We start from the raw sequence: 25,727 nt of genomic DNA, 5'->3' as shown, positions 1-25,727 counted from the left end.
TTAGCTTTTATACTGAGATGAGACCTCTGCAGTATAGACTAAAAACATCTTCCTATTTTAAGCACTATGGTTTTGAATGTCAGCTTTTGCCATTAGGGTAATTCATGAGTGATGTGGCATCATTTCAAAACCAAGGGAATTTCAAAATCTTTTTTCTTCCTCAGAGCAATTGTCTGACCAGACCCAGCATCTACCTCATTCCAGACATTGATCTGAAGTTGGCTAACAAATTAAAAGATATCATCAAACGACATCAGGTAATAGACATGGTCACTTCAGACAAGTGTGTAGTAGTAACCTGATAAGTCTTAGTCATGATGTCTTTTAGTTTCTGTATATGTTTGCTTTAAGTGAGTTAGCTCTCTTTGGTTCTTAACAGTTTTTTCTCTCCACTCACCTCTAATTCTTAGCTTAGACTAGCATTTTCCTGTTTAGCATTATTGAAATACAGTTGACACCTAACATTATGGAAGTTTAAGGTGTACTCTGTGATGATTTGATGCACATGTATATCCAAGACAATCATTTAATAGTCATTGGTATGGAGTTATTATAGTCTTACTGTGAAATGTGCTTATGTAATTTTAAGAGACCGCGTGGTCTGTATCACAAACAGTAGGAGTTGATGACACAGTTGTTGGTTGGAGGATATCAAATATTGTTTCAAGTAAACCTATCTTCCCTCACTCCCTGCCCCTCTGATATGCCTTGTATTTATATATGCGAACTGGAAATTTCTGTTTTTCGCATAAGCTTAGTTTGTTTTGATTCACACATACCCGTGCTATCTTTGGACCTCTTTCTCTACCTCCTTGAACCTCATGTTAGGCTGAGACCTAGAGTATTTACTGCATATAGGTTTCTGACTACATGTGGCTGAACTGTAAGCAAACCTGTATCATGTTAAACTAGCTGAGGATACCCAGAGGCATTTGAGTGACAGTGTTACTAATCCTTAGGATTAGTTGAGAAGCCTCCTGAAATAATCTTTCTTCTTTCTGATGCAAGAAATATTGTCAGTTGAATTGTGTTTCAGTTATTAGTAAAATATCTTCTGAGTTCCTAACGCAAGGATTTGGTTTTTTTTCTTTCTTTTTTTTTTTTTTAACATTTTCATGGCTCTTGATTCATATTGTCTATTCCAACTTTTTTATTTATTTATTTTTATAAGAATAGAGCTTTTTATTTTTTTTAATGTTTTATTTATTTTTGATACAGAGAGAGACAGAGCATGAGACGGGGAGGGGCAGAGAGAGAAGGAGACACAGAACTGGAAGCAGGCTCCAGGCTCTGAGCTGGCTGTCAGCACAGAGCCTGACGCGGGGCTTGAACCCACGAGTGTGAGATCTGACCTGAGCTGAAGTCGGAGGCTTAACCGACTGGGCCACCCAGGCGCCCCTATTCCAACTTTTTTAATGTTTATTAATTTTTGAGAGAGAGAGAGACCGATAGACCATGAGTAGGGGAGGAACAGAGAGAGAGGCAGACAGAATCCAAAGGGGGCTCCAGGTTCTAAGCTGTCAGCACAGAGCCCGATCGATGCAGGGCTTGAACTCATGAGTTGTGAGAGCATGACCTGAACCAAAGTCAGACAGTTAACCAACTAAGCCGCCTGGGCGCCCTTAAAGGAAGGCTTTCTAATACTGCTTACATTGGGAGATTTAATACAGTCCTTACATATAATGTCCCTCCCAGAGAGAAAGAGAATAGAATTATGCTGTCAGATCAGGCAGTCTCAAGTCCATTTGTTCTTCTCACTAACATTAGGACTTGGAACAAGTCACTTAATCTTCTTTTCACTTCTGGACTGTTCATTGGAGTGGCTATCAAGTGTAGTTTATTTAAAAGTTGTATTATTTATTTTTGAGAGAGAGCACATGCACAAGTGAGCAGGGGAAGAGCAGAGTGAGAGAGGGGGACAGAGGATCTGAAGCAGCCTCTTCTAACAGCAGCCAGCCAGCCCGGTGCAGGGCTCGAACTCATGAGTTGTGAAATCATGACCTGAGCTGAAGTCAGATGCTTAACCAACTGAGCCATCCTGGTGCCCCAAGTGTAGTTTAATTACATATGGAATGTTAGAAGGCAAAAATGGAACAAATTAGCCTGTTGGCTATTGCCTTCAAGCTGGAATTAACTATTCTTCTTGCTACCAGTTTATCCTGAAAGAAACTTAAATATTTTCCTGTGTTTGTTACTGAACATTTAGTTGTTTTTCTTCAGAAATCTGGCTTAGTGATTGTTCTCTAGGGATAACCTCTAGAAGGATATAAAGATCTTCCTGGTTTCATAGAATCTTATGGAAGAGACCTTAAGCTAAGGATATTATTGAATATTGTTGATTAATCTTTTGTTCTGACATTCAAAATGCATCAGTAACACATTGAGTTTGAATACTTACAGTGGATCTGTCACTGATCTTTGCTCACTGCTAAATTACAACAAAATCTTGTGAAATAGGTATTATTACCACTGTATGTCACAGAAGACACTGAAGCTCAAAAAAACTTAGGATTTGTGATGACTTTGGAGTAACTTTTAGAATTAGAAGTACTCATATTCCTGGTAAGGTTACCTAGAGAGAGAGATGTAGAGAATTAGCCAGGAGGCACTTGCATGATTTTTCTATATAATATAAACCATGTCTATGGATAATTCATGTGTTTTTATGTGTTCTTGTTAATAATTGTCGTTTTCCTGGACTAAAAATAATAAAAATATTACAGTCTTAAAACATAAAGCAATGCCTTGGCGATTCTCAGGCGGTTTGCGTCTGGCATTGCGTAATTTGCTTGTCATGTGCTTTAGTCTCTTATGTGTATGCATTTGCTTTCCAGGGGACATTTACTGATGAGAAGGCAAAGGCTTCCCACCACATTTATCCATATCCTTCCTCACAAGAGGATGGTAAGTTCATTGTTGGTTGTGAACTCCTTCTTCACTAGATTTTAAATTTTATCAGAGATTTATTTAAATGATATAACCCACGTTTTGTGAAAGAAACTTTCAAGTATTAAGTAACATGCACAAATTATTTAAATGTAGTTTTCTTTTTTTTTTTGCTGAATTGGGCTAAGCAAACTAATTCTGTGATGTTTAGTTTTCTAATCATTGGACTTAATTATTTATTTCTTTGTTGGTTATATTATCAGGGTATTGAGTTTAGGCATGCCCTAAGTATTAATTTTGTTAATGTTTGCTATGTTGTTTGTGTTCTGAAAATTAATAGACATTGCAAAATGAAAGAACATCTCTGGGGAAGATGGGCTTAGTGGCTGTCTGAACAGGACCCACTGTATTTTAGTTTGGTTCATGTCAAATGGTTCAGATTCTGAACTTTCACTTCTGCTATCCTGCAAGTTGCTTTTGTCAGTGGCCAGAGTTCTACAGAGCTATGGAAACTGATGTGTTGAGAAAGAAAATATGAATTAATAAATTAGCCAAATTAATTTAAGCTGAGAAATTGATCTCTTAATAGAGATCGACTTCTGGTTAACATAACATACCCCTGTAGGACATCTATATAGCAGCCAAATTATGTGAGATTGGAGCTGCTCATTGCCCCATGCTGAGTACTTTTTCTTGACCAGTGCAGTTATGCTAGAAGTCAGTAAGAAAAAGGTTATCAGACAATCCCTATATGTTTGAAAATTAAACATATTGCAACATAAAGGGAGGGGCCCCTGGGTAACTCAGTCGGTTAAGCTTCCAGCTTCAGCTTAGATCATGATCTCATAGTTTGTGGGTTCAAGCCCTGTGTCAGGCCCTGTGTCAGGCTCTGTGCTGACAGGTCAGAGTCTAGAGCCCGCTCTAGATTTTTGTCTTCCTCTCTCTCTGCCCTTCCCCAGCTTGCACTCTCTCTCTCAAAGATAAATAAATGTTTAAAATTTTTTTTTTAAATTAAACATTGTCATGTAATCCATGGGTCAAAGAAGAAATTACAGTGGAAGAAGAAAATCTTTGGAACTGAATGATTATGAAATGAATAATAAAGTACAAGAATATTCTGTTGGATGCAGCTGAAGCTGTGTTCAGAGAGAAATATCTTTTTTTATTAATTAAAAAAAATTTTTTTTTTATTTTTGAGAGACAGACAGCATGAGCAGGGGAGGGTCAGAGAGGGAGGGAGACGCAGAATCTGAAGACAGGCTCCAGACTCTGAGCTAACTGTCAGCACAGAGCCTGACATGGGGCTCGAACCCACGAACCGTGAGATCATGACCTGAGCTGAAGGCAGATGCTTAACCAACTGAGCCACCAGGCGCCCTGAGAAATAAATATCTTTAAATGTGTATGTTAGGAGGGTGGCTCAGTCTTTTAAGCATCAAACTCCTTTTTTAAAATTTAAATTAATTATTATTATTTTTTAAATATTTATTTTTGAGAGAGAGAAAGCACAACCAGGGAAGAGCAGAGAGAGGGGGAGACACAGAATCCAAAGCAGATTCCAGGCTCTGATCTATTAGCATAGAGCCCATCATGGGGCTTGAATCCACGAGATGTGAGATCATGCCCTGAGCTGAACTTGGACGCTTAACTGACTGAGCCACCCAGGTGCCCCTTAAGTGTCCAGTTCTTGATTTTGGCTCAGGTCATATATAGTCTCATGGTTTGTGGGATTGGGCCCTGCATCAGGCTCTGCACTGACAGTATGTAGCCTGCTTGGGATTCATATTCTCTTCTCTCTCTCTCTCTCTCTCTCTTTCTCTCTCTGCCCCTCCCCATCTCATGTTCTTGCACTCTCTCTCAAAATAAATAATATATATAATTTTAATATACATATATATATTTTTACATTTATTTTTGAGTGAGACAGAGCATGAGCAGGGAGGGTAAGAGGGAGGAGACACAGAATCTGAAGCAGGCTCCAGGCTCTGAGCAAGCATTCAGCACAGAGCCCGACGTGGGGCTCAAACCCGCCAAACATGAGATCATGACCTGAGCCGAAGTTGGACGCTTAACCGACTGACCACTCATGCGCCCCTAAATAAATGTTTTTTTAAAAAAAAATTTATTCTTGGGCGAGCGCAAGTGAGGGACTGACAGAGAGAGGGAGACAGAGGATCTGAAGCGGGCTCTGTGCTGACAGCAGTGAGGCTTAATATGGGGGTCAAACTCAAACTGTGAGGTCATGACCTGAGCTAAAGTTGGACACTCAACTGACTGAGCCACCCAGGTGTCCCTAAACAAGCATTTTTTAAAAAAATTGTGTGTTAGGAAAGACTGAAAAATCAGTGGTGCACACATCTTTCTTATGAGATTGGAAAAATAAATTAAATATAAAGAAAGAAGGAAATAATCAGAGACACAACTTAACGATGTAGAAAATAAACAGGAGCAAGGCACGCAGCAGTGTCAGAAATGGCTCTCAGAAAAGATCAATGAGGCTATTGGAATTGTGCTGCAAGTAAGCAAGAAATAAAAGAACAAAGTGAAGATTGGAAGGGGGATATTGCTACAGATCTTACAGATACTGAAAACAATTACAGGAGGTTAAGTTACATTTGTTTGGTTGCTTGGTTGCTTGTGTGTTTGGTGTCAAATCTCAGAAACCATTGCCTCATGCAGAGCCCTGAAGTTTTAACAACCTGTTTCCTCTTCTAAGACTTTACAGTTTTGCTGTTATACATTTATATCTTTCCATTATCATTGTGATAACTAAAAGTTTGATTTTATTTGTTATAGTCGGACTCTCAGCTCTGTGATAGTTGTGCTTTAAAAAGTGAGAAACTTCACCCTGCCTTCATTGTTGATCTGGTTGTTTCTCAGCCTTTATCCCATTAGGTAGTAGCCGCTTATCTCCACTAGATGGGGGTGGTGGATAGCCGTGCTTTAGAATACGGATTCTGTTGCAGGCTGTTTCTCTAATAAGGCTGATAAAAAACTTCTAGGGGCGCCTGGGTGGCTCAGTCGGTTAAGCCTCCGACTTCAGCTCAGGTCAGATCTCACGTTCGTGGGTTCGAGCCCCGCGTCAGGCTCTGTGCTGACAGCTAGCTCAGAGCCTGGAGCCTGCTTCTGGTTCTGTGTCTCCTTCTCTCTCTGTCCCTCCGCCTCTCATGCGCTCTCTCTGTATCAAAAATAAATAAAACATTAAAAAAAAAAAAACTTCTAGCATGTGAACTTCTTGGGGAAAAAATTGCCTTTTACAAAAGATTTGGCCTGTGATTGTTATACTCATCTACCTAGTGATTGCTTACTGGTGCTGGTTTTATTTTTCTCCTTGGTGTAATACAACCTGGTTTACTGCATACTCCTGCTTGCTTGATATTATCAGTAGTTACAGCATTACAGTTGCTCTAACTACTGATACTATTTTATTCTAATACAATCGATAAGACATGATTCTGCACACTGTATGATTTAACTTAGAATAATTGATTGTCCAGTAAATGTTGACTTTCAGCAAAGCCCTGTGCTGGGCTCCCTTACGTGTATTTGTTTCAGGTAATTGTGTACATGAGAACGATACCAGCCAGAAACATGAGAAACTTGAAAATCCTCAAAAATGCAACATATCTTTAATGAGGATTAGTCAGAATTTAAAATAAAATGTGATATTTAATGGGCCTTAATCTTTCGGTAAGATTTTGGGTATGGCATTGTAGAAGGGGGTGCAAAATAAGCAAAAGCAAAGAAGTAAAAAAATTAGGAACTTTGAGGAGAAGGAAATGGCAAAATTTGGCTGTATATCTTAGGATAGCGGGTGGAAGTGTGGGTAGGTGGGAGGACAGAGCTCTGGTGTAGAGAGTTTTGTTTTTATTAGGTAGCTGAGGGTGAAGACATGATACTGATGATTTTGGTGAAGATAAACGTGCAGCTGTAGCTGTGTTAGGAAAATTTGCCTGCGAGCTGATTTCTGGGATATACACGGTGTAAGGAGACTGGTCAGAGAGCAAGGCCCTTTGGGAAGCTCGGAGTTTGGTTGCTGAGTGAGAGAAAATTGTGTCATTAGATGAGATAAACACATTTTCAGGAGAGCAAAGGAGATAAGTCACATGGCAAGCCAAGGATGGTCCCTATCTTAAAAGTCAAGGGAAAATAAGGAAAGTATTTTAAAATACAGGAGGTTGGCAGTGGATCTGTTTTACCAAGATAAACATGAAGCCTGAGACAAGGCATTTGGATTTGCATAAGTTGTAGAGTTGGTGGAAGATTACCAACTTCTGAGAATGTATGGCCCTGAAAGGAAAATGTAGGAGGCCACCCAGCAGGTGCCCTGGGTTTTGTCTTTCAGTATCTGGCTTTATAGTGTATTTCTGGGCAGAGTAGAAATAAACGGAAGCACATAATGGAGTTGAGACCTGGAAGGGATACAGGGATTGGTTTAAAAACATGGGTTGAATTGCTGGTTTTAGCAGAAAGAATATGTATTTCCTCAGAGATGAAAATAAAATGAAGAGAATTTTTTAAATTGAGCTATTCATTAGAAGAGGAAGACAGACTAAATCTTACTTAAAATAAATTACTATTTAGATGAGTGGATTTGTCCCTCAAGCTTTCTTATCTTCATTCTTTTTATTATTATTCTTCTGACCTCAGAATTTCAAATGTCCAGTCTTTGAGTTCACTGATTCTTTCTTCCGATTGGTCAAATTTGACGTTGAACCCTCTAGTGGATTTATCAATTCAGTTATTATACTATTTTTTAACTCCAGAATTTTTGTTTGATTCTTTTTTATAGTTTCTGTCACTTTGTTGATATTCTATTTTGCTCATGCATCATTTTCCTAATTTCGTTTAGTTATTTAATGTGTTCTTTATAGTGCATTGAGTCTCTTTAAAACTATTAATTTGTGTATTTTGATTTAGTATTTTGCAACTTTACTGAATTCATTTATCCTAAAAGTTTTTTGGTGCATTCTTTAGGATTTTCTAAATATAGTATCATCAATTCTGCAAATGCTGATAGTCTTACTTCTTCCTTTCCAATTTGGATGCCTTTTATTTCCTTTTCTTGACTAGTTGCTCTGGTTAGGACTTCCAATACTGTGCTGAATATAAATGGTGAAAGTAGATATCCTTGGTGGCGCCTGGGTGGCTCTGTTGGTTAAGTGTCCAACTTTGGCTGAGGTCATGATCTCACTGTTCCTGAGTTTGCGCCCTGCATTGAGCTCTGTGGTGACAGCTGAGGGCCTGGAGCCTGCCTCAGATTCTGTGTCTCCCTCCCACTTTCATGTTCTGTCTCTCTCAAAAATAAATAAACCTTAAAAAAAAGAAAGAAAGTGAATATCCTTGTCTTGTTGATCTTAAGAAGCCGAGAGCTTTTCACCATTGAGTGTGATGTTAGTTGTCGGCTTGTCTTATGTGGCCTTTATTGTGTTGAGTTTATGTTGGCTCTGTATCACTCTGCCAAGAGTTTTTATTCTTAGATGGATGTTAAACTTTGGCAAATGATTTTTCTACATCTATTGAGGTGATCATATCATTTTTGTCCTACATTTTGTTAATTTGGTGTATCATGACTGTACCATGACTTGCTGGTGTTGAACTATGTACCCTTGCATCCCTGGAATAAATCTCCATGGGTCGTGGTGTATGATCTTTGTAATGTATTGTTGAATTTGGTTTGCTAATATTTTCTTGAGGATTTTTGCATCTGTGTTAATCAAGGGTATTGTCCCGTAATATTTTTTTTCTTGTGGCATCCTTGTCTGGTTTTGATTTCTCAAAAATGCTAGCCTTGTAAAATAAGTTTGGAAGTGTTCCTTCTCTTATTTTTTGGAGGAGTTTGAAAATAATTGGTATTGAATATTCTTTGAATATTTGGTCGAATTCACTAGTGAAGCCATCTGTTCTGGGACTTCTGTTTGTAGGAGTTTTTTTAGATTATAACTGATTTAATCTCCTTACTCTAGTCATCAGTCTGTTCAGATTTTCTTTTTGATGATGATTCAGTCTTAGTTGTATGTTTCTAGGAATTTATCTGTTTTTTGTAGGTTGTACAGTTTGTTGGTGTTTAATTGTTCATAATTGTTATAATCCCTTTGTGTTTTTTTTTTTTTTTAGGTTTATTTATTTTGAGAGAGACAAAGGGAGGGGCAAGGAGAGAGGGAGGAAGAGAAAATCCAAAACAGGCTCCACACTGTCAGCAAGAGCCCTAGGTGGGGCTCGATCTCATGATCCATGAGATCATGACCTGAGCTGAAATTAAGAGCCAGATGCTTAACCAATTGAGCCACCCAGGTGCCCCATTTATTTTTTTTTAAGTAGGTTTCACACCCAGCATGGAGTCCAATGTGGGGCTTGATTGAACTCATGACCCTGAGAGCAGAATCTGAAGTGACCGTCAAGAGTAAGACACTTACCTAACAGACTGAGCTACCCATGTGCCCCCAACTGAGCTGTCTTTTGATCTTTGTGGTGGCCAGGCTTCCAGAGTATGCTGGTTCCCCATTAACACTCTAAGTCATTTGAGACAGAAACCTGTCCCTTGGGGAGCCCTCTCAAAAGCCAGAACATCGGATATATGTTCCACTCCCCTTTCTTCCTACCAAGGAAGAAGCTGGGATCTGTATGCTTTCTCCTGATCACACCCAGTTGAACCAGACTGTCTGTGGCATGGCTGGTTCTCCGGTGCTACAGTAATTTACTTAGCTTTCATTTGTTCTCATTGGCCACCACACATCATATCTGTTCCATTAATGCTCCAAGTCAGGTGAGACATACCAGGCTCTTAGATAACCCCCTCCCTAATAATTTGGAATATACACATTCAGTCTTTTCAGTTCAAGGGAGAAGCGTTTTAAGAGGAGCTTTTCCTCCTGGTCTTGCTGAGCTCTGCTGCTGGATTGGGAAAATTGCTATTGTGGTTGATATGAAATGGCTTTTCATACTGTTTTAGTGTAGCTGTTCTTGACTTTGAGCTTGCTGAGGTACTGCAATCTGTTAATTGGTTCCTAGGGTTCTCATGGAGGCTTTTTAGGTGGTATATTATTGTTAAATCAGTGTCTTTGTGGTGGAACAAGATCTGGGTCCTCCTCTAATGCTACTTTGCTGACATTACTTCCTATAGGTTATTCCCTTTCATGACTAAATTACATTGTATTTTGTTTAGCCAATTTTGTATGCTTATGAACACTTGATTATGAATAATGCTATTATGATAATTTATGTAAAGGTTATACTGGGGATATGTGGTTCCAATTCTCTTGTGTTTATACTTAGAAATTGAATTGCTGAGCCACATTGGCACTCTGAGTTAAACATTTTCTGATACTGCCACATTTTTCCCAAGGTAGCTGTACCATTTTGTAGTCCCATCAGCATTAATTTCTCTGTATACTCACCACAACTTTTTTTTTCAAATTTTTAATGTTTCTTTATTTTTGAGAGAGAGAGAGAGACAGAGTGTGAACAGGGGAGGGGCAGAGAGAGAGACACACACACAGAATCTGAAGCAGACTCCAGGCTCTGAGCTTCAGCACAGAATCCGATGTGGGACTTGAACTCCCAAACTGCAAGATCATGACCTGAGTTGAAGTCAGACGCTTAACCGATTGAGCCACCCAGGGCCCCTCACCAACGCTTTTTCTTTACTCTGTTTTTATATTGGTCTACGTAGTGGGTGTCAGAAAGTATCTCTTTGTGGTTTTGATTTGCATTTCCCTAATTGTAAATGACCCAAGTGTCTTTTCATGTGCTTTTGGGCCGTTTGTAGATAGATTTTTGGAGAAATGTTTCATTTGATCCTTTACTTATTTTTTAGTTAGACTCTGTCTTTATTGTTGAGTTGTGAAAGTTATGTGTATGTTCTCAGTTTGGACTAATGTTAACTCCTAAAACTGTTGTTGTTTTATTGGGTCTGTATAGTTTATAATCATCACTGGGAAGAATGTGGATTTACATCTCTAACTTTTAGTTATTTCAGATACCAGGCAAACTTCAAAAGGCAGTCAGTGCCACAGTCTCTTTCTATCGAAGTCACTTGTGAAAAGGATGGGCATTCTTTTTAAAAGCTACACAACCTTTGAAGATAGATTTAGTATTCTTTTTTTTTTAAACCCAGCAATATTTATTTATTTATTTATTTTTGAATATAACACAATTTATTTTTTTAACATATGCAATTATTTTCCATCATTTACAATACAGTAGTTACAATGACACTCCAAACAGAAAAGCAAAGTAATAAATCAAAACCCCAACTTCTATTTCATGTAATTAGACTTATACTAAAATTAGAAGGTTAAGTAACTAGTTAATCACCTAATTTCACAGCTATCTGAAGTGGCAATCGTTATATAGCAGCTTATCTATGATACATTCAAGATAAATGATACACTTTATTATTTGCCCATAAGCTAAAACACAGCCTGCTTAATACCTTTCCTTAAATTCCACCTCTATACTACAATATACTTGAGGTCCATGTAAAAAGTAGCTACCTTTTATATAGGAAATGGATGATTAATTGTTTGGTGTTATAAAAGCAACTTCATTTAAACATCACCACCACCACCACCAAAAAAAGAAGAGGAAAAAAAAAAGTAAAGAAAATAATAAGAGAAAAACCCAAGACACACTTCCTAGAGGAAAAAAAACAGCATGTAATTTCTGTCCCTGGCAGAATGTATTAAATAAGCGAACACCACCAAGAAGCAAAACAGATTTAGTATTCTAAAGGGCAGCTCTTACTAGCTCAGAGTCGGTATATTTTGTTGCTACATAGTGAGTTATGAAGGCCCACTGGCCTCCTCTTCACTTTTTCCTTGGCCATTTTGGGATATCAGGCTAAGGAACAGGGCTTGATTTCTTCCTAGTCACATTCTTTCAAGGTAGTAAGGCGAGCAATTGGATGATTGAGAAAGAACACAGCCATAGGACACCTAACTGGCTCAGTCGGTAGAGGATGTGACTCTTGATCTCAGGGTTTTAAGTTTGAGCCCCAAATTGGGTGTGGAGCCTACTTAATATAAAAAAAAACACATAGAGGCATGTGGCCTTTCATGCCTTTAGTCAGTGAACCTTGGGCTGTTTCTTATTGAAATTGGCAATGTAAAGCCCCTTGTATTTAGTTGGTTTCATGTTGCTATTTCTTGGGTTTCAAGGGGCTTGCTTTATTAGTTCCTTCTGAGCACTAGAAATAAGTTTGCTAAGCTACATTTAGACTACCAGAGAAACAAACAACGCAAGTAGTGAAATGTAGATATAACCCAACTATGATTAAAATCAGTAAGAATCATTCTATTGTATGGATTTGCACCTATCTTTGGTAAGGAGACTTGAAATAGAAATATCTAATGTGATCATATTGTTTACATTGTTGATGGGAGACCTAAATTAACAGGCAGGATGCCATTAAAAAATAATAAAAATAGTATTGGTAAAAGCTTTGATGTAGCACTGTGTGAAGCACTATAGGATGCCAGAGGACGTGAATCTAGAGGAAAGAGCAGGTAGTACACCTTCCATCAAGGACATGAAGCATGACTTACACCTTGAAACATGTATAGTAATTGCAAAGCCTCAGAGGGAGAGGTTTTACATGGAAAATATGGCAGCAAAGAATACAGTGTTCATGATTTGGATAGAATTGCAAACAAACAGGCAGGTGGATGGGTGGGGAGTATTTTATTGCGTGGACAATTGGATTTGCTAAGAATAATGGGTAATAGGCCTAGAATCTAGTAATTCTGAATGCATGGCTGAAAAACTTCTCCTTAATATGATAGACACAATGTTCAATTATGAGAAGATTTTTTTGGACTTTGCTTACTAGTAAACCAAAAATTCTAAATAGAAGTTTAGTCAAAATAGTAATTTATTCATTTGTTTTGTCAGCCTGACTAAAGTATTTTCTTTTTTTCTTTCAGAAGAATGGTTGAGACCGGTGATGAGAAAAGATAAGCAGGTGTTAGTGCACTGGGGCTTTTACCCAGACAGGTAATGTCGACATATCCAGAGATCTGGGACAGAGATTTTTCTCTGTGCAAGCCAGGCTTATTTACATGTAGTTTCACTTTCTCAATAATGACAACTTTGTTTCAGTGCTTGATCTCACTTTTTGAGCCTTGCTTTTCCTTATTTATGGAACTCAGTTCAAAGTCACATGGCTTTGTTTATCTTAATTTGTTGCATTTTCCAAAACACCCTTTCAGTATGGCACTAGAATGCTAATCTAGATTTGTTTCCATCAAGAAATAAATTTTTCTCCCTAATATTTTATGACTATTTAATTTTATTTGTTTTTTCAAAAAAAGCTCCATGCCATACTTTAAAGGATGAATTATTTTATGTCTAAAGAGAGTTTTTCTTGGCAGAAATTTATTGCCCTAGTGTTGTTATTACTTTGAGATATTCGTAACTCATACTGTGTTTTATTTTCTAAGTATAAAGAATATTATAAATAAGTACTAGATGTTAGTGATGTTAATGAAAACGGTGGTCCTTATTTAATTAGTATTTCACCTACATAGGATACTTCTGAATAAAGATAACCTTCCATGAACTTCATGAGAGATTCTGTCCATTATAGCGTTTTCGTGTCAGACCAGGCTTCCTTCATCTATACCCCCATCCACTTTTAGCCTTCTCATATCATTGGAAGCAAATCCCAAATACGACATTTTAACAGTAAATATTTCAATATGTATTTCCAAAAAAACTAGACCTCAAAAAATAATAAAGTAACATCACCTTCAAATCTAAAAAACTTAACATAATTCCTTAATACCGTGTCATCTCTTCAGTCAGTGTTAAGTTGATATTCGTTGGAAGTAGAAATCAGCCACATTTTGTGATTCACTGATATATTTGTAAACACATTTTTCAAATTCTGGGTCTTCTCGCTTGTGTTCCCTCCCCCTCTCCCCACCATATGCATTGTGTTATTTAAGAAACCAGGTTGCTTGTCCTGTAAAGTTTGCCACATTGTGGGTTTTTTTTTTTTATGGCATCACTGTGGCATTTTTGAACATGTTTTTCCGTTCTCTGTATCTCTTTTAATATGGTAGTTAGATCTAGAGTTGATCAGAGTCTATTTCAGTTTATGAAAGGAATAAGTCTATTGCATAGGTTTGTATTTTTCATTATCTAATGATGACACATAATGTCTGGATTTGCATTCTTTTGAAGTTCATCTATTTTAGTAAGTTTATTTTACTTATAAAGATATTTTTGAAGAAGGAAATAATGTCTTTATATATGTTCAAAATTTGAGAAGTACATGTAAAGAGCTTGAAGCGGCCACTGCCTGGCGTGTTTAAACAGCCCCGCAGACACCCAGTGGGCTTGGCTATAACCTGAGTGAGGGGAGAGCACTAGGAGACAGGCTCAGAGTGGCAGTCACAGCACCAGATCATGAGGCCTTGGCAACCCACTCTAAGGATTTTGGCTCTTACTGTGAGTTATGTGGGAGTCATTGGAAGGTTTTGAGTAGTGATAATGTGGACTGGCTTGAATTTCCAAAGGATCACTTCGGTTGCTTTGTGAAAAATTGACTCAGGCTTTGGGCAGAAGTAGAAGGGTGAGAAGTAGATAGATACTGGGCATATTTTGAAGGTGGAATGATCTGTAGAAGTTACTGATGGTTGGATTATAGGAGGTGATTGAGAGTGAAGTCAGGGATGTGTCCAAGGATTTTGGCCACAACAACTGGCAGGACAGAGTTGGCATTTACTGAGATGGAGATGATTGGTTAAGGCACATTATTGGGGTCAGGATGGCATAATGTGTTGAATTTTGGTGTTAGCTTTGAAAGCCTTACTAAACATTTAGGGGAGATACAGAATTGGTGGTTAAATTCATGAGTAGGCATTTAGAGAAGAGGGCAGGTGAGTATATATTTGAACCATAGGGTTGTATAAGATCAAGAGAATGAATAGAAAGAAGGGGATTGTTTCAGAAACTGAAATTTGGGACTTTGCAGTGTTGAAGAGGTTTGGGAGCAGAGGAGAAACTGGCAGTGAAGACTGAGGAGAGGCTGGCGGCTAGAGGGAACACTAGAGGATAGTGCTGTCTTAGAGGCCAAACGAGGGAAGTGGCTTTGAGGAGAGAGTGATCTGTGCATTAAAATTCTGTGCACTGAGGCTTGAGCTTTGGATTTAATAGTGTCAAGATCAGTATAGACCTCTACAGAAGAGTTTTTTTTCCTCAGAGTAGCAGAGACAAAAATGTATGAAATATTGCTATTACTGCATCTTAATGGTATTTGTTTTTACCTTTTTTTTTAAAAGTTTTTTTTAATGTTTTATTTATTTTTGATACGGAGAGAGACAGAGCATGAGAGGGGAAGGGGCAGAGAGAGAAGGACACAGAACCGGAAGCAGGCTCCAGGCTCTGAGCTAGCTGTCAGCACAGAGCCTGATGCGGGGCTCGAACCCACGAACATGAGATCTGACCTCAGCCGAAGTCGGAGGCTTAACTGACTGAGCCACCCAGGCGCCCCTGTTTTTACCTTTTGATTAAAAGTATTTTTAGTGAATGAATTTGGATTTTAATCTGTTTTTCCCTTTTCTCATTTTCTTTGTAGCTATGATACTTGGGTCCATAGTAATGATGTTGATGCAGAAGTTGAAGATCCCCCAATTCCAGAAAAGCCATGGAAGGTGAAAGATCCCTTTATAAAACGTTCTTGTGTAACTAAATAGCATTTCTCAGCTCTTTTCCGTAACTATGTTTCAAGGAAATACAGAATGAGGTCTTTCTTTCTTGTCATCCTGTTAAGATATCCGTGGCCACAAGGCAGTGATGTTCGAGGAGACCCGAGAGTCCAATTCTTGTGGTTGGAGATGGTTGAGAGAGGCCCGTGAGGAGTACACGTGAACATTGGTGGTGTCATTCGGGAAAGCTGGAAGCCGTGCCTGCATGGCTCTTATTATAATAGTCCTTTTCATTGTAATAGTAGTAATCCACGCATCAACTCTTATTTTTGGCTTTTTAAAAGAATCTTTATCTATTTTTGAGAGAGAGAGGCTTAGACAGAGAGACAGAGGATCTGAAGTGGGCTCGCACTGACAGCAGAGAGCCTGATGCGAGGCTCAAACTCACAAACTATGAGATCATGACCTGAGCTGAAGTTGGATACTTAACCAGCTTAACCCAGGCGCCCCATTTTTTTGGCTTTTAACGTGGAAGTAATTCTGAAAGTTGTAAGAATAATACAAAACAAAGTGTTGCTTTATGCTCTTCTTCCAGATTTGCCTGTTGTTCATTATTCAGGATATTAATTTTTGAAGCACTACCTGATACAGAGCCCATATTTCATTTGCACCAAATGCCCCATTGATGGAGTGCTATGCTGAGTCTCTTCCCTGATCCAGGATCCAGTTCAGGATCACACACTGCATGTAGTTGTTAGATTGTTTTAGTCTACTTTAATGTGGAAATTTCAGCCTTTTTCTTCCACACCACTAGCAGTTTTGAAATGTATAAGCTAGATTTGTGTGTATATGTTTTTTAGAATGTCTGAATCTGAATTTATATGGATATTTCCTCATTATTATATTCAGGCCATGCATTTTTGGCTGCAAAACTACTTAAGTGGTATTCTGTTCTCACAGTGTCGCATCAGACGGCGTGTATTTCGATTTTTCCCTTTATGACTGACTGTTAAGTGCCTGGTTTTCCCATGGTAACGTTATCATTTTTCTCATTGAAATTAAAAATATACAGAAATACTATGAGATTATATAAATATCCTTTTCTTCATCAAATTTGTATCCCAAAGTTTGCTCAAACCCTTTCGTAAGTAATTCCTGCCTGGATGAGTTTGTTACTGCTAGTGGTTTTCTCACTCTGTCCATCCTGCCTATGCTTGTCACTGACATTTTGCAGTAGGAATGCGCTTCCTTTCTCCCTCTGCATGGTCTGTGGTCTCCGCATGTGCTCCTGGAGCAGTGACATTACCGCCATTCTGCCCTCTGACAAATGGTCCAGAATTTGGCCAGTGGGAACCCTTTGAGCTGCCTCCTGTGACCTTTTGGTATTATTTGATTCATTTTTGCATATTTCCTATTTCTTGGACAAAAAATTTCCAACCTCTTTTTGCAATTCTATATCTCAGTCCTAGAATCAGTTATTTTTGCGGGAGGTCTGATCCGTTCCATGAGAAGTGGTAATTATACATAGGTTTTATTGGCTGTTTTACGTAGTATACTGAACACTTAAATCAAAATATTGGATGTTACACCTGATTCAGCCTAGTTTGAGTTGGGTGACCTTCAGAAAGACTTAGAGCTACAGATTTCATATGAGGAAAATGGGATTAACAAAATTTAGGCTTTTTGGAAACCCTTTTATTTGGAAATGTCTTCAAACTTAAGTAATAAGCATAAGAATAGTAGGTGGCATACCTGGACAGCCGGTCATCCAGATTTGCCTGTTGTTGACATTTTACTCCCATTCTGACCTGTTCCTCCCCCCTGTGTGTTTTTATGTATATATTTTTTTATTCATGATCTTTTGAGATAAAGACGCATATATCACAGGCCTTTAAAACATAAGTTTGTGTTTCCTAAGAATACGAGATTTTCCTACCTAAGCACATTGCAGTTGTCAAATTCAGTAAAATTTAATGTTGACATTAATGTCTGTATTCCAGCTTTGTCACTAGTTTTTGGTAAATTTTTCCTGTTACAGAATACTGTTTAATATCAGCTGTTACAGTCAAATGTCCTGTCTCGTTAGTATCCTTTAACCTGAAACATTACTCTGGTATTTCCTTGCCTCTTAAGACGTTTCTGAATTTGAAAGGAACATTTCTCATTTGGAATTTGTGATCTTTTTTTAATGGTTAAGTCAGGTTATGCGTTCTAGCCAGAGTATTGCGTAAGTGATGTGTCCTTCCCAGGGCCTCATGTTGAGAGGCATGTCCCGTCCATCTGCTCCTGGTTGGTGATGCTAATCACCCAGTTAAGGTGAGCTGTGATGGATTGATCTACTGTATAGTTCCTTTTTTTTTTTCACTTGAAATTTATAAGCAATTTGTAAGAATTCTTTTAGACCATACAGATATCCTGCTTCTCATCAAAATCCTCCATTCGTCACCAGATTTAGCATCCATTTGAAATTCTTGCCTCAGCCAATCTTTCTTTTGATGATCGCTTTCCCGCCCTTCCTCCACAGTTACCAGTGGGCTTTCAGAGTTCTGTAAGCAAGAGCGCTTCCTTTCCCCTTATTTGGGGAAAGGTATGGATTTATGGAGCTCTTGTTTTTAGTGGTCAGTAACTCACTATTTAATTATTTTGGTGCTGAAATTATTTTGTATTTGTTTACACAGGGAAGAATTGTCTAGTCCCGATTCCATTGTACTCCCTTTGAGAAATTGTATTGGATAACAGGAATATTGTATTGGTTAGATCTGTGCTTTAAATGTCTATATCTGTACAACATTCAGAGAACCCGTCATTTTATTAATTCTTACTCAGAAACATTAACAAGACAAAAGAAGTTGCCCTGTAAAGGGCTTGGAATAATCTGGAATCTGATTTTTACTTCTCCACCTACTCCCCAGCCTTGGCTATTCTGAAAGGTCTCCAGAAAGCACCTGTGTACTTGATGCTGTGCAGATGTCCTCTTTTGTCATTCTTTAGAATTTTGTTGCATGCATAAACCTAGAGCCATCCTTCATGCCTAGAGCAGTGGTTAGTTTGGCCTATTGCTGTTGAATTTTTATCAGTGGTTTTCATCAAGATAAAGATGACATGATTAGTGAAATAAACAAGTGGAGAACAATAAATACTGCATGATAGTGCTTTTATATGGAATCTTCAAGGGGGGGAAAAGGCCCTAGAAACAGAGCAGAGAAATTGTTGCCAGCGACTGGGCTGCGTGGCGGGGGCGACAGGGGGAAGTAAGGAGAAGTTAGTAAAAGGGCATCAACTTGTAGTTAGGAGAATTGTCCGAAGTTCTAATGTAAAACATGGTGACTGTAGTTGATGACACTGTTGTATAATTGAAATTTGCTAAAAGAATAGAACTTAAATGTTCTCACACACGAGGAAGGTAAGTATGTAAGGTGATGTTTGTGTTAATAGATGGAGGATCCTTTCTCAGTGTGTATGCCTATCAAATCACTATGATGTACACCTTGAATATCGTACAGTTTTTTCAGTTATAACTGAATAAAGTTGAAATAAAGAAAAATGACATGATTGTCAAATATAAGGGTCTTAGTCATCAAAATCTCAGTCTAGGTTCACCTGGGTGGCTCATTCGGTTAAGCATCCTACTTCTGTTCTGGTCATGATCTCATGGCTTGTGAGTTTGAGCCCCGGTTGGGCTCTGTGCTGACAGGACAGCTCAGAGCTTGGAGCCTGCTTCAGTTTCTGTGTCCCAGTCTTTATCTCTGCCCCCCCCTTCCTCTCTCAAAAATAAATAAACATTAAAAAATTTTTTTTAAATACCCTCAGTCTATTCAAAACCACTGATGCTTTTTTACTATTCAGTAACATGAAATAAAAATTAGAAATAGTAAGTTGCTATTTCATAGTCTCATGTTTTTAAACCTTTATGCAACTGAGGCTTTGAGAATAAGTCAGCTTCTTTTATTTTCAATACTTTATAAAAACTGTAGTGATTTATTATTTATATAGATACACATGCTTCATTGTGGTTTTAGGTTCATGCGAAATGGATTTTGGATACTGATGTTTTCAATGAATGGATGAATGAGGAGGATTATGAGGTGGATGAGAACAGGAAGCCTGTGAGTTTTCGTCAGCGAATTTCAACAAAGAATGAAGAGGTATTTTGTTTGGTGCTGTTTTTCTCCTCTAGCCATTTCTTCTCTCTGGGCCTCTTTGTTTTTCACCAATAAACTCTCACATCCAGCCCAAGGTTCATCCGGTACATATAAAAGTGACTAAGTGGGCATACGGTCGTCTCAGGAGCTGGCATTCCCACGAAAGGGGCATGGAAATCTTAAAGAGTCATTGAACTTTCAAGTGACGCATGCAGTGCGGCAGTGTCCCCCTGCTTTTCTGTGTAATCGCTTCCCCAGCACAGGGCTTGAACTTAACCCCAAGGCCAGGAGACGTATGCTGTACCAACTGAGGCAGCCAGGTGCCCCTGGTATAGTTGATTTTCCTTTCTAGATCTAAGTTTTAATTTTGTGAACCAAATATTATCATGGGATAATTTAAGTGTCAATTTTTCAAGGGAAAATTGGTTTTGTCTTAGTAGTTTTTAATAGCTTTGTTACCATATACACACACAGTAGTTAGTACAAAGTATAGCCCCCCAAGGTCTCAAAAGTATGGTTTAGCCCTTTTTTAAGGTGGGAGGATGTGACATTTATTACTCTTCAATTTTTTAAGAAGCCCAACCACCTAATATTTATTCATGATTCTTGAGAAGCTACAACTTGGGAGGTAGATGGGGCACGAGAGGGAGGCGGTTTTGAGAAGGTTTGAATGTGTTGGTCTGTTGGGTGATGACCCACTTTGGTAAGATTCTCATTCCTTTTTACTGGGGCTGCATAAAATTTTTGCTTTTTGTTTTGTATTTTAGTTCTTTGAAAAATTGTTGAGACAAATACTTCAACTGGTCACTTAGAATGTACGGTTTTATTTAGAATCTCTTTTCAGCCCTGAGACTGTCTTACTGAAACTCTGTGTCACACTGTATTTTTCTATTTTTAAGAAAAATATTTCAAAAGTGGGTTGCTTTTGAGGTGCCTGGGTGACTGAGTCATTTAAGTGTCTGGCACTTGATCTCAGATCAGGTCTGGATTTTACAGTTGTGAGTTCAAGACCCACTTTGGGCTCTGCACTGGGCATGAGGCCTATTTAAAAAAAAGAAACTGGGTCTTTTTCATATCCTTTTATTTTTAATTTGTCCTTATTTGCTTTGAAATTTGACTTAAGTCTTATTTTTTATTTAACCTTCTCCTCCCAATATGCTTACAAATTTGCTTTCTTTTAATGTATTTCCAACCAAATCTTTTTTGTCATTAGAAATATTTAATTTCTATATTACATTATTAAACAGGTCTGTCCATAGCCACTTCTGTTCAGATTTAGATGGTTTATTAATTAATTTGTTCACTTATTTTTAGGGTTATTCTATAAAAATGCATTTAATATGTATTTTTAGGGGTGGGCACAAGGCTGACACCGTTGGTAGAACACACGACTCTTGATCTTGGTTGGGGTTGTGAGTCAAGCCCCACATTGGACATGGGGTCTACTTAAAAAGTGTTAAGGGGTGCCTGGGTGGCTCTTGTCGATTGAGCATCTGCCTCTTGAGCCTCCCAGGGTTGTGGGATCCAGCCCTGTGTCAGACTCTGCGCTGAGCATGGAGGTTGCTGAAGATTCTGTCCCTCTCCCTTTGCCCCTTTCCCCTGCTCATGCTGTCTTTTTCTATCTAAAATTAAAAAACAAAATGCTAATAGCTTTTTTTTTTAATTTAACTTCAGGGGTCTGTGGGTGGCTCAGTTGGTTAAACATCCAGCTCTTGGTTTTGGCTCAGTTCATGATCTCGTGGTTCGTGAGCTCGAGCCCTGCATCGGGCTTGGTGCTGACAGTGCGGAGCCTGCTTGGTATTCTCTCTCTGTTTCTCTCTCAGAAATAAATTTTAAGACTAAAAAAAAAAAAAAAAGTTTAACTTCAGGGATGCCTTGAGTGTCTCAGTTGGTTAAAGGTCTGACTTCAGCTCAGGTCATGACTTTGCGGTTTGTGTTGGGTTGACAGCTCAGAGCCTGGAGCCTGCTTCAGATTCTGTGTCTCCCTCTCTCTCTGCCCCTCCCCTGCTTGTGCTCTCTCTGTCTCTCCCTTGCTCTCAAAAATAAGCAAACATTTAAATTTTTATTATTTTATTAAAATTAGTATTAATGATTTTATTATTTTATTATTAAAATATTTTTAATGCTTAACTTCAGACTTACTGTACTGTGTGTGCAGTTTAGACTTTCTCTAAAGCTTCTTGTATAATGTAAGATGACTCAGATTTCCAATTTGAAGCTACAGAGCTTCTGAAAGGAAGCAGATAATTGTGAGGATATGAGGATACCAGAGATTATGAATGTTTAATTAATGTTTTAATCTCTGTGTTTTTTAATGTTTTGCACCTCAAATAGAGTACTTTGGATCATCTAGGTGTTAATTCTTTCTTGTCTATTTTATTAAATCCATAGTTACCATCTACAGTTGACTTTTGTATATTGATGTGTGTATCCTGCAGCTGCTGAACTCTTTAGTTCTGATTGTTTTTTGGCAGATTCCTTAGTGGTTTCTATGTGTAAGAGCACGCCAGCTCCAGCTGCAGATAGAGATATTTGATTACTTTTAAATCATAAATTGCAATCTTATTTAACATCTTTTATGTCATAAAATGTTCTCATATTCCTTTTACTGATGTGTCGGGAGCAGTTTCAGGTACATTTCCACAGGTTTTTCACCAATTTGTATATTATTAATTTAATAGCATATGTTTCATATTCTTCAGTAGGTGTTGAAAGTGTTTTTTGCATCTGGAAACAGTGCAGATTTTAGGATTTGGGCATGTCTGTTTCGTAGCATAGTCTGAACACTTAGGGGATGGTTCTGATACTTCCATTGCAGGGGCATCACCTGGAAGGCCAGAGAAAGTCTGGACTGGGAGTGGTCCCGGGGAAAACTCATCTTGGGCAAAGGTTTGTAGAAACTGGGGAGTCAGAAAAGGTGGCTCATATTTATTTCCACTTACTTCTTCCTAGCCAGTCAGAAGTCCAGAGAGAAGAGATAGAAAAGCATCAGCTAATGCTCGAAAGAGGAAACATTCGCCTTCCCCTCCGCCTCCTACACCCACAGAGTCCCGGAAGAAAAGTGGAAAGAAAGGGTAAGCACTGCAGCATGATTCAGAAGGCGTTAAAACAAACTCTAAAGGACATTCCAGATTTTTACATTCGTACTGGAAGTTTTACTCCAAGGAAGCTGGCTGACTTGGTGGAAGTTTCTTGTCAGATGTTATCTGATGGCCATCTGACGCTGTATTTATACGAAGGCACCTTGTGTTCGAGGTGATCTGTACAGTGACATAATCATAGTAATTCTAATTAACATTCAATACCACACATAGTTAGAATTTTTTCTTGTGATGAGAACTTTCTTGTGATGCTACTTTCTTAGCAACTTTCAGATACACAATATAGTGTTAACTGCAGTACACTATACTGTATATTACACCCCCAGGATTTATTTATTTTATAATTGGGAGTTTATACCTTTTCACCAAAGTCACCCATTCACCCCACCCTCTACCTTTGGCAACACCAGTGTATTCCCTTTATCTATGAATTTTTTTCTAGATTCTACATATAAGAGAGATTATATGGTATTTATTTTTCTCAGAGTTATTTCACTTAGCAAAGTGGCTTCAAGGTCCATACATGGTGTCCCAAGTAGCAGAATTTCCTTTTTTTTTTTAATGGTTGAACAGTAATGCATCTCTCTCTCTCTCTCTCTCTCTCACACACACACACACACACACACACACACACACAATTCATTTAACTTTATACTCCACAGAAAACATACTATGATATCTAATTTGTATTTAAAATATAGCCACTCTAATTCTATGATCAAATTCTGAGAGAAATTATTTTTCTCTCTGGGCTAGCTGTAGGAAGGTGATAAACCTTGGGCTTCCGGATTGGAGCTTTGGTTCACAGCTTAGTGAGAGTGGAAACCATGTACAGAATCTTACAACTGAAAGGGATTTGTGAAGAATCCTAAACATCTTTATCTTACGCAGCAGGGATTGAGGTTCAGGGTAGAGAGGTGACTCTTCCAAAGTAACATAGAGATTTTTGTTTAGAGTCAGGATTCAAAGCTAGACGCTCAGCCTCCTGTTCCTGTTTCCTTTCAACTAAATTCTATCACCTTCAACAAGGTCTGAGGGTAGATTGGTGGGCTCTTTGTCTTTTTTTTCCCTTTCCTCTTCCCTCTTCCTTCCTTCCCCTTTCTTCATCTCCTTTGTAAGATGGCCGTCTAATGTTGTCTTTATTTATAAGATGGCACCTTGAATACAGTCTTTTTTCTGTATCTATTATATATTGAGCAGCATGGCTGATAAGGAATTTAAAAAATTATATTCACCATTTAAGAAACTAAGAAAAAATGGGACACCTGAGTGGCTCAGTCGGTTCAGCGTCCAGCTTTGGTTCAGGTCAGATCTCACGGTTTGTTGGTTCAAGCCCTGTATCGGGCTCTGAGCTGTCAGCACAGAGCTTGCTTCAGATTCTGTGTCTCCTCCTCTCTCTGCCCCTTCCATGCTCATGCTCGGTCTCTGTCTCTCAGTAATAAATAAGAATGTTTAAAAAGTTTAGAAATTAAGAAACTATATATTCATTAGTTTCACTAAGAAATTAGTGTCTCTCATTTTCCCGATTGTCCCATTTGTGATCAGAGTGACTCCTAGAGGAGATGAACCTGTGTCTCTTTCACGTTCAGCATTGTGCCTTGTTCAGGGCCTCACATTTGTGCTTAGTGAATCTTGCTTGCGTGGGGATTTTGGTTTCTATTGAGTAAGCTGATTTGGGGATTAAGTGAGACTTTAAAGCCCCTGTGCAGGGTCTGGTTTGAAATAGATATTTAATAAATGGCAGATAATACTTAACATTTATATATTAAGTAGATACTTAATTTCAGTCTTGTCTGGCTCAAAATATTGTAGTCTTAGAAAATGACAGCTTGCAAAATACATGCTTTCATGTGACTGTAAAGTTGTTACATTTTTGGCTGTTGACTGTAAAGATCTATTTTGTATCTTTTCTCTATTAACTTCCTTTTACTGACTCTGTAGCTAAATTAGCGTTTTTTTAATGCCCAGAACATGCCTTAAATCATGTTATTTCTTGAAGGGTTGTGTTATCTAAACCATTATTAACTATGCATAGAAGCTTTTAGGGATGTTAAAAAGCTCTAAGTTTTGTTATTCTGTCAAATATACTGTAACACAAAAAACCCACAAAAATAGATTTTTCTTTAGCTCTTATGAGAGTAACCTTATTTCATAAATCTCTAATCTGAATCCTATGGTTGATGTGCAGAGAATTCAGAGCTCCCTGATAGCCCTGTGGAGAAAGCCCCACAACTTTGCCAGGTGTTCTGGGGCCTGAAATCCATGTACCTTCTTCCCCCTGCAAGGCTGAGCTTCAGTGCTGGGACATAGTGGTCACCAAACCAAGACATGGTGTCTAGGAGGCTCAGAGTAATGGCATTGATTGTCCGCTCTGCGTGTAAAGCTCACCAAATTGAGTCCCCAACTCAATTTGCATGTCCTTCACCTGAATACATCTGTCCCCTCATGAGCAGGCGTTTGCGTTTCATTATAAGTTCCCTTTAATGAAAAAACACTGACATTTATTTTCCTGATGTTTGTTTTATTGATCTTCCTTGTTTCTTTTCTTCCTTTTATTACATAATTAACTCCCTGCCACCTTTAGGTTCATATACTTTTAAACAGTTGTCATGGATTTTTTAATTAAAAATTTAAAAAATATTTTTGCCTGTATACCTGATTCTAATCTGTTCCAGTATCTTTTCCCTCTTAGAAGAGAACTCTGCTCACTCTCAGCAGTTTGAGGACTCGGGCTGCTCCACTGTGTGTTCCTGTCCCCTCTCTGTCCACTGCTGCTGTCTTGTTTGTGCTCAGGGTTCCCGCCCGTCCCTTCCCAGCACAGGTGGTTTCTTTTCTTAACACCTTTGTGCCTTCATTCATCATCCTGAAACATTGCCTACTGTTTGGTGCATTGTTACAGTTCTTAGCTTAACTGTCCCTTCAGTCCTAATTAACTCTTATTTTATTGG

The 25,727-nt window shown here is 38.3% G+C and overlaps 1 protein-coding gene across 1 annotated transcript in view; it reads left to right on the top strand.

The window, feature by feature from the left end:
- SMARCC1 (SWI/SNF related, matrix associated, actin dependent regulator of chromatin subfamily c member 1) overlaps positions 1 to 25,727 on the top strand; it is a 167,296-nt gene that overhangs the window by 30,958 nt on the left and 110,611 nt on the right. Inside the window, exons 5-10 of the mRNA XM_029917869.1 lie at positions 165 to 257; positions 2,835 to 2,904; positions 12,810 to 12,879; positions 15,467 to 15,542; positions 19,556 to 19,681; positions 22,631 to 22,752. Of these exons, the coding sequence (XP_029773729.1) occupies positions 165 to 257; positions 2,835 to 2,904; positions 12,810 to 12,879; positions 15,467 to 15,542; positions 19,556 to 19,681; positions 22,631 to 22,752 (557 nt within the window). The remainder of the gene's footprint in view (positions 1 to 164; positions 258 to 2,834; positions 2,905 to 12,809; positions 12,880 to 15,466; positions 15,543 to 19,555; positions 19,682 to 22,630; positions 22,753 to 25,727) is intronic.

Source organism: Suricata suricatta, chromosome 12, assembly GCF_006229205.1.
Source record: "Suricata suricatta isolate VVHF042 chromosome 12, meerkat_22Aug2017_6uvM2_HiC, whole genome shotgun sequence".
NCBI lineage: Eukaryota > Metazoa > Chordata > Mammalia > Carnivora > Herpestidae > Suricata > Suricata suricatta.
Note: the sequence above shows the minus strand (reverse complement) of the source record. Positions and strands in the feature narration are given on the sequence as shown.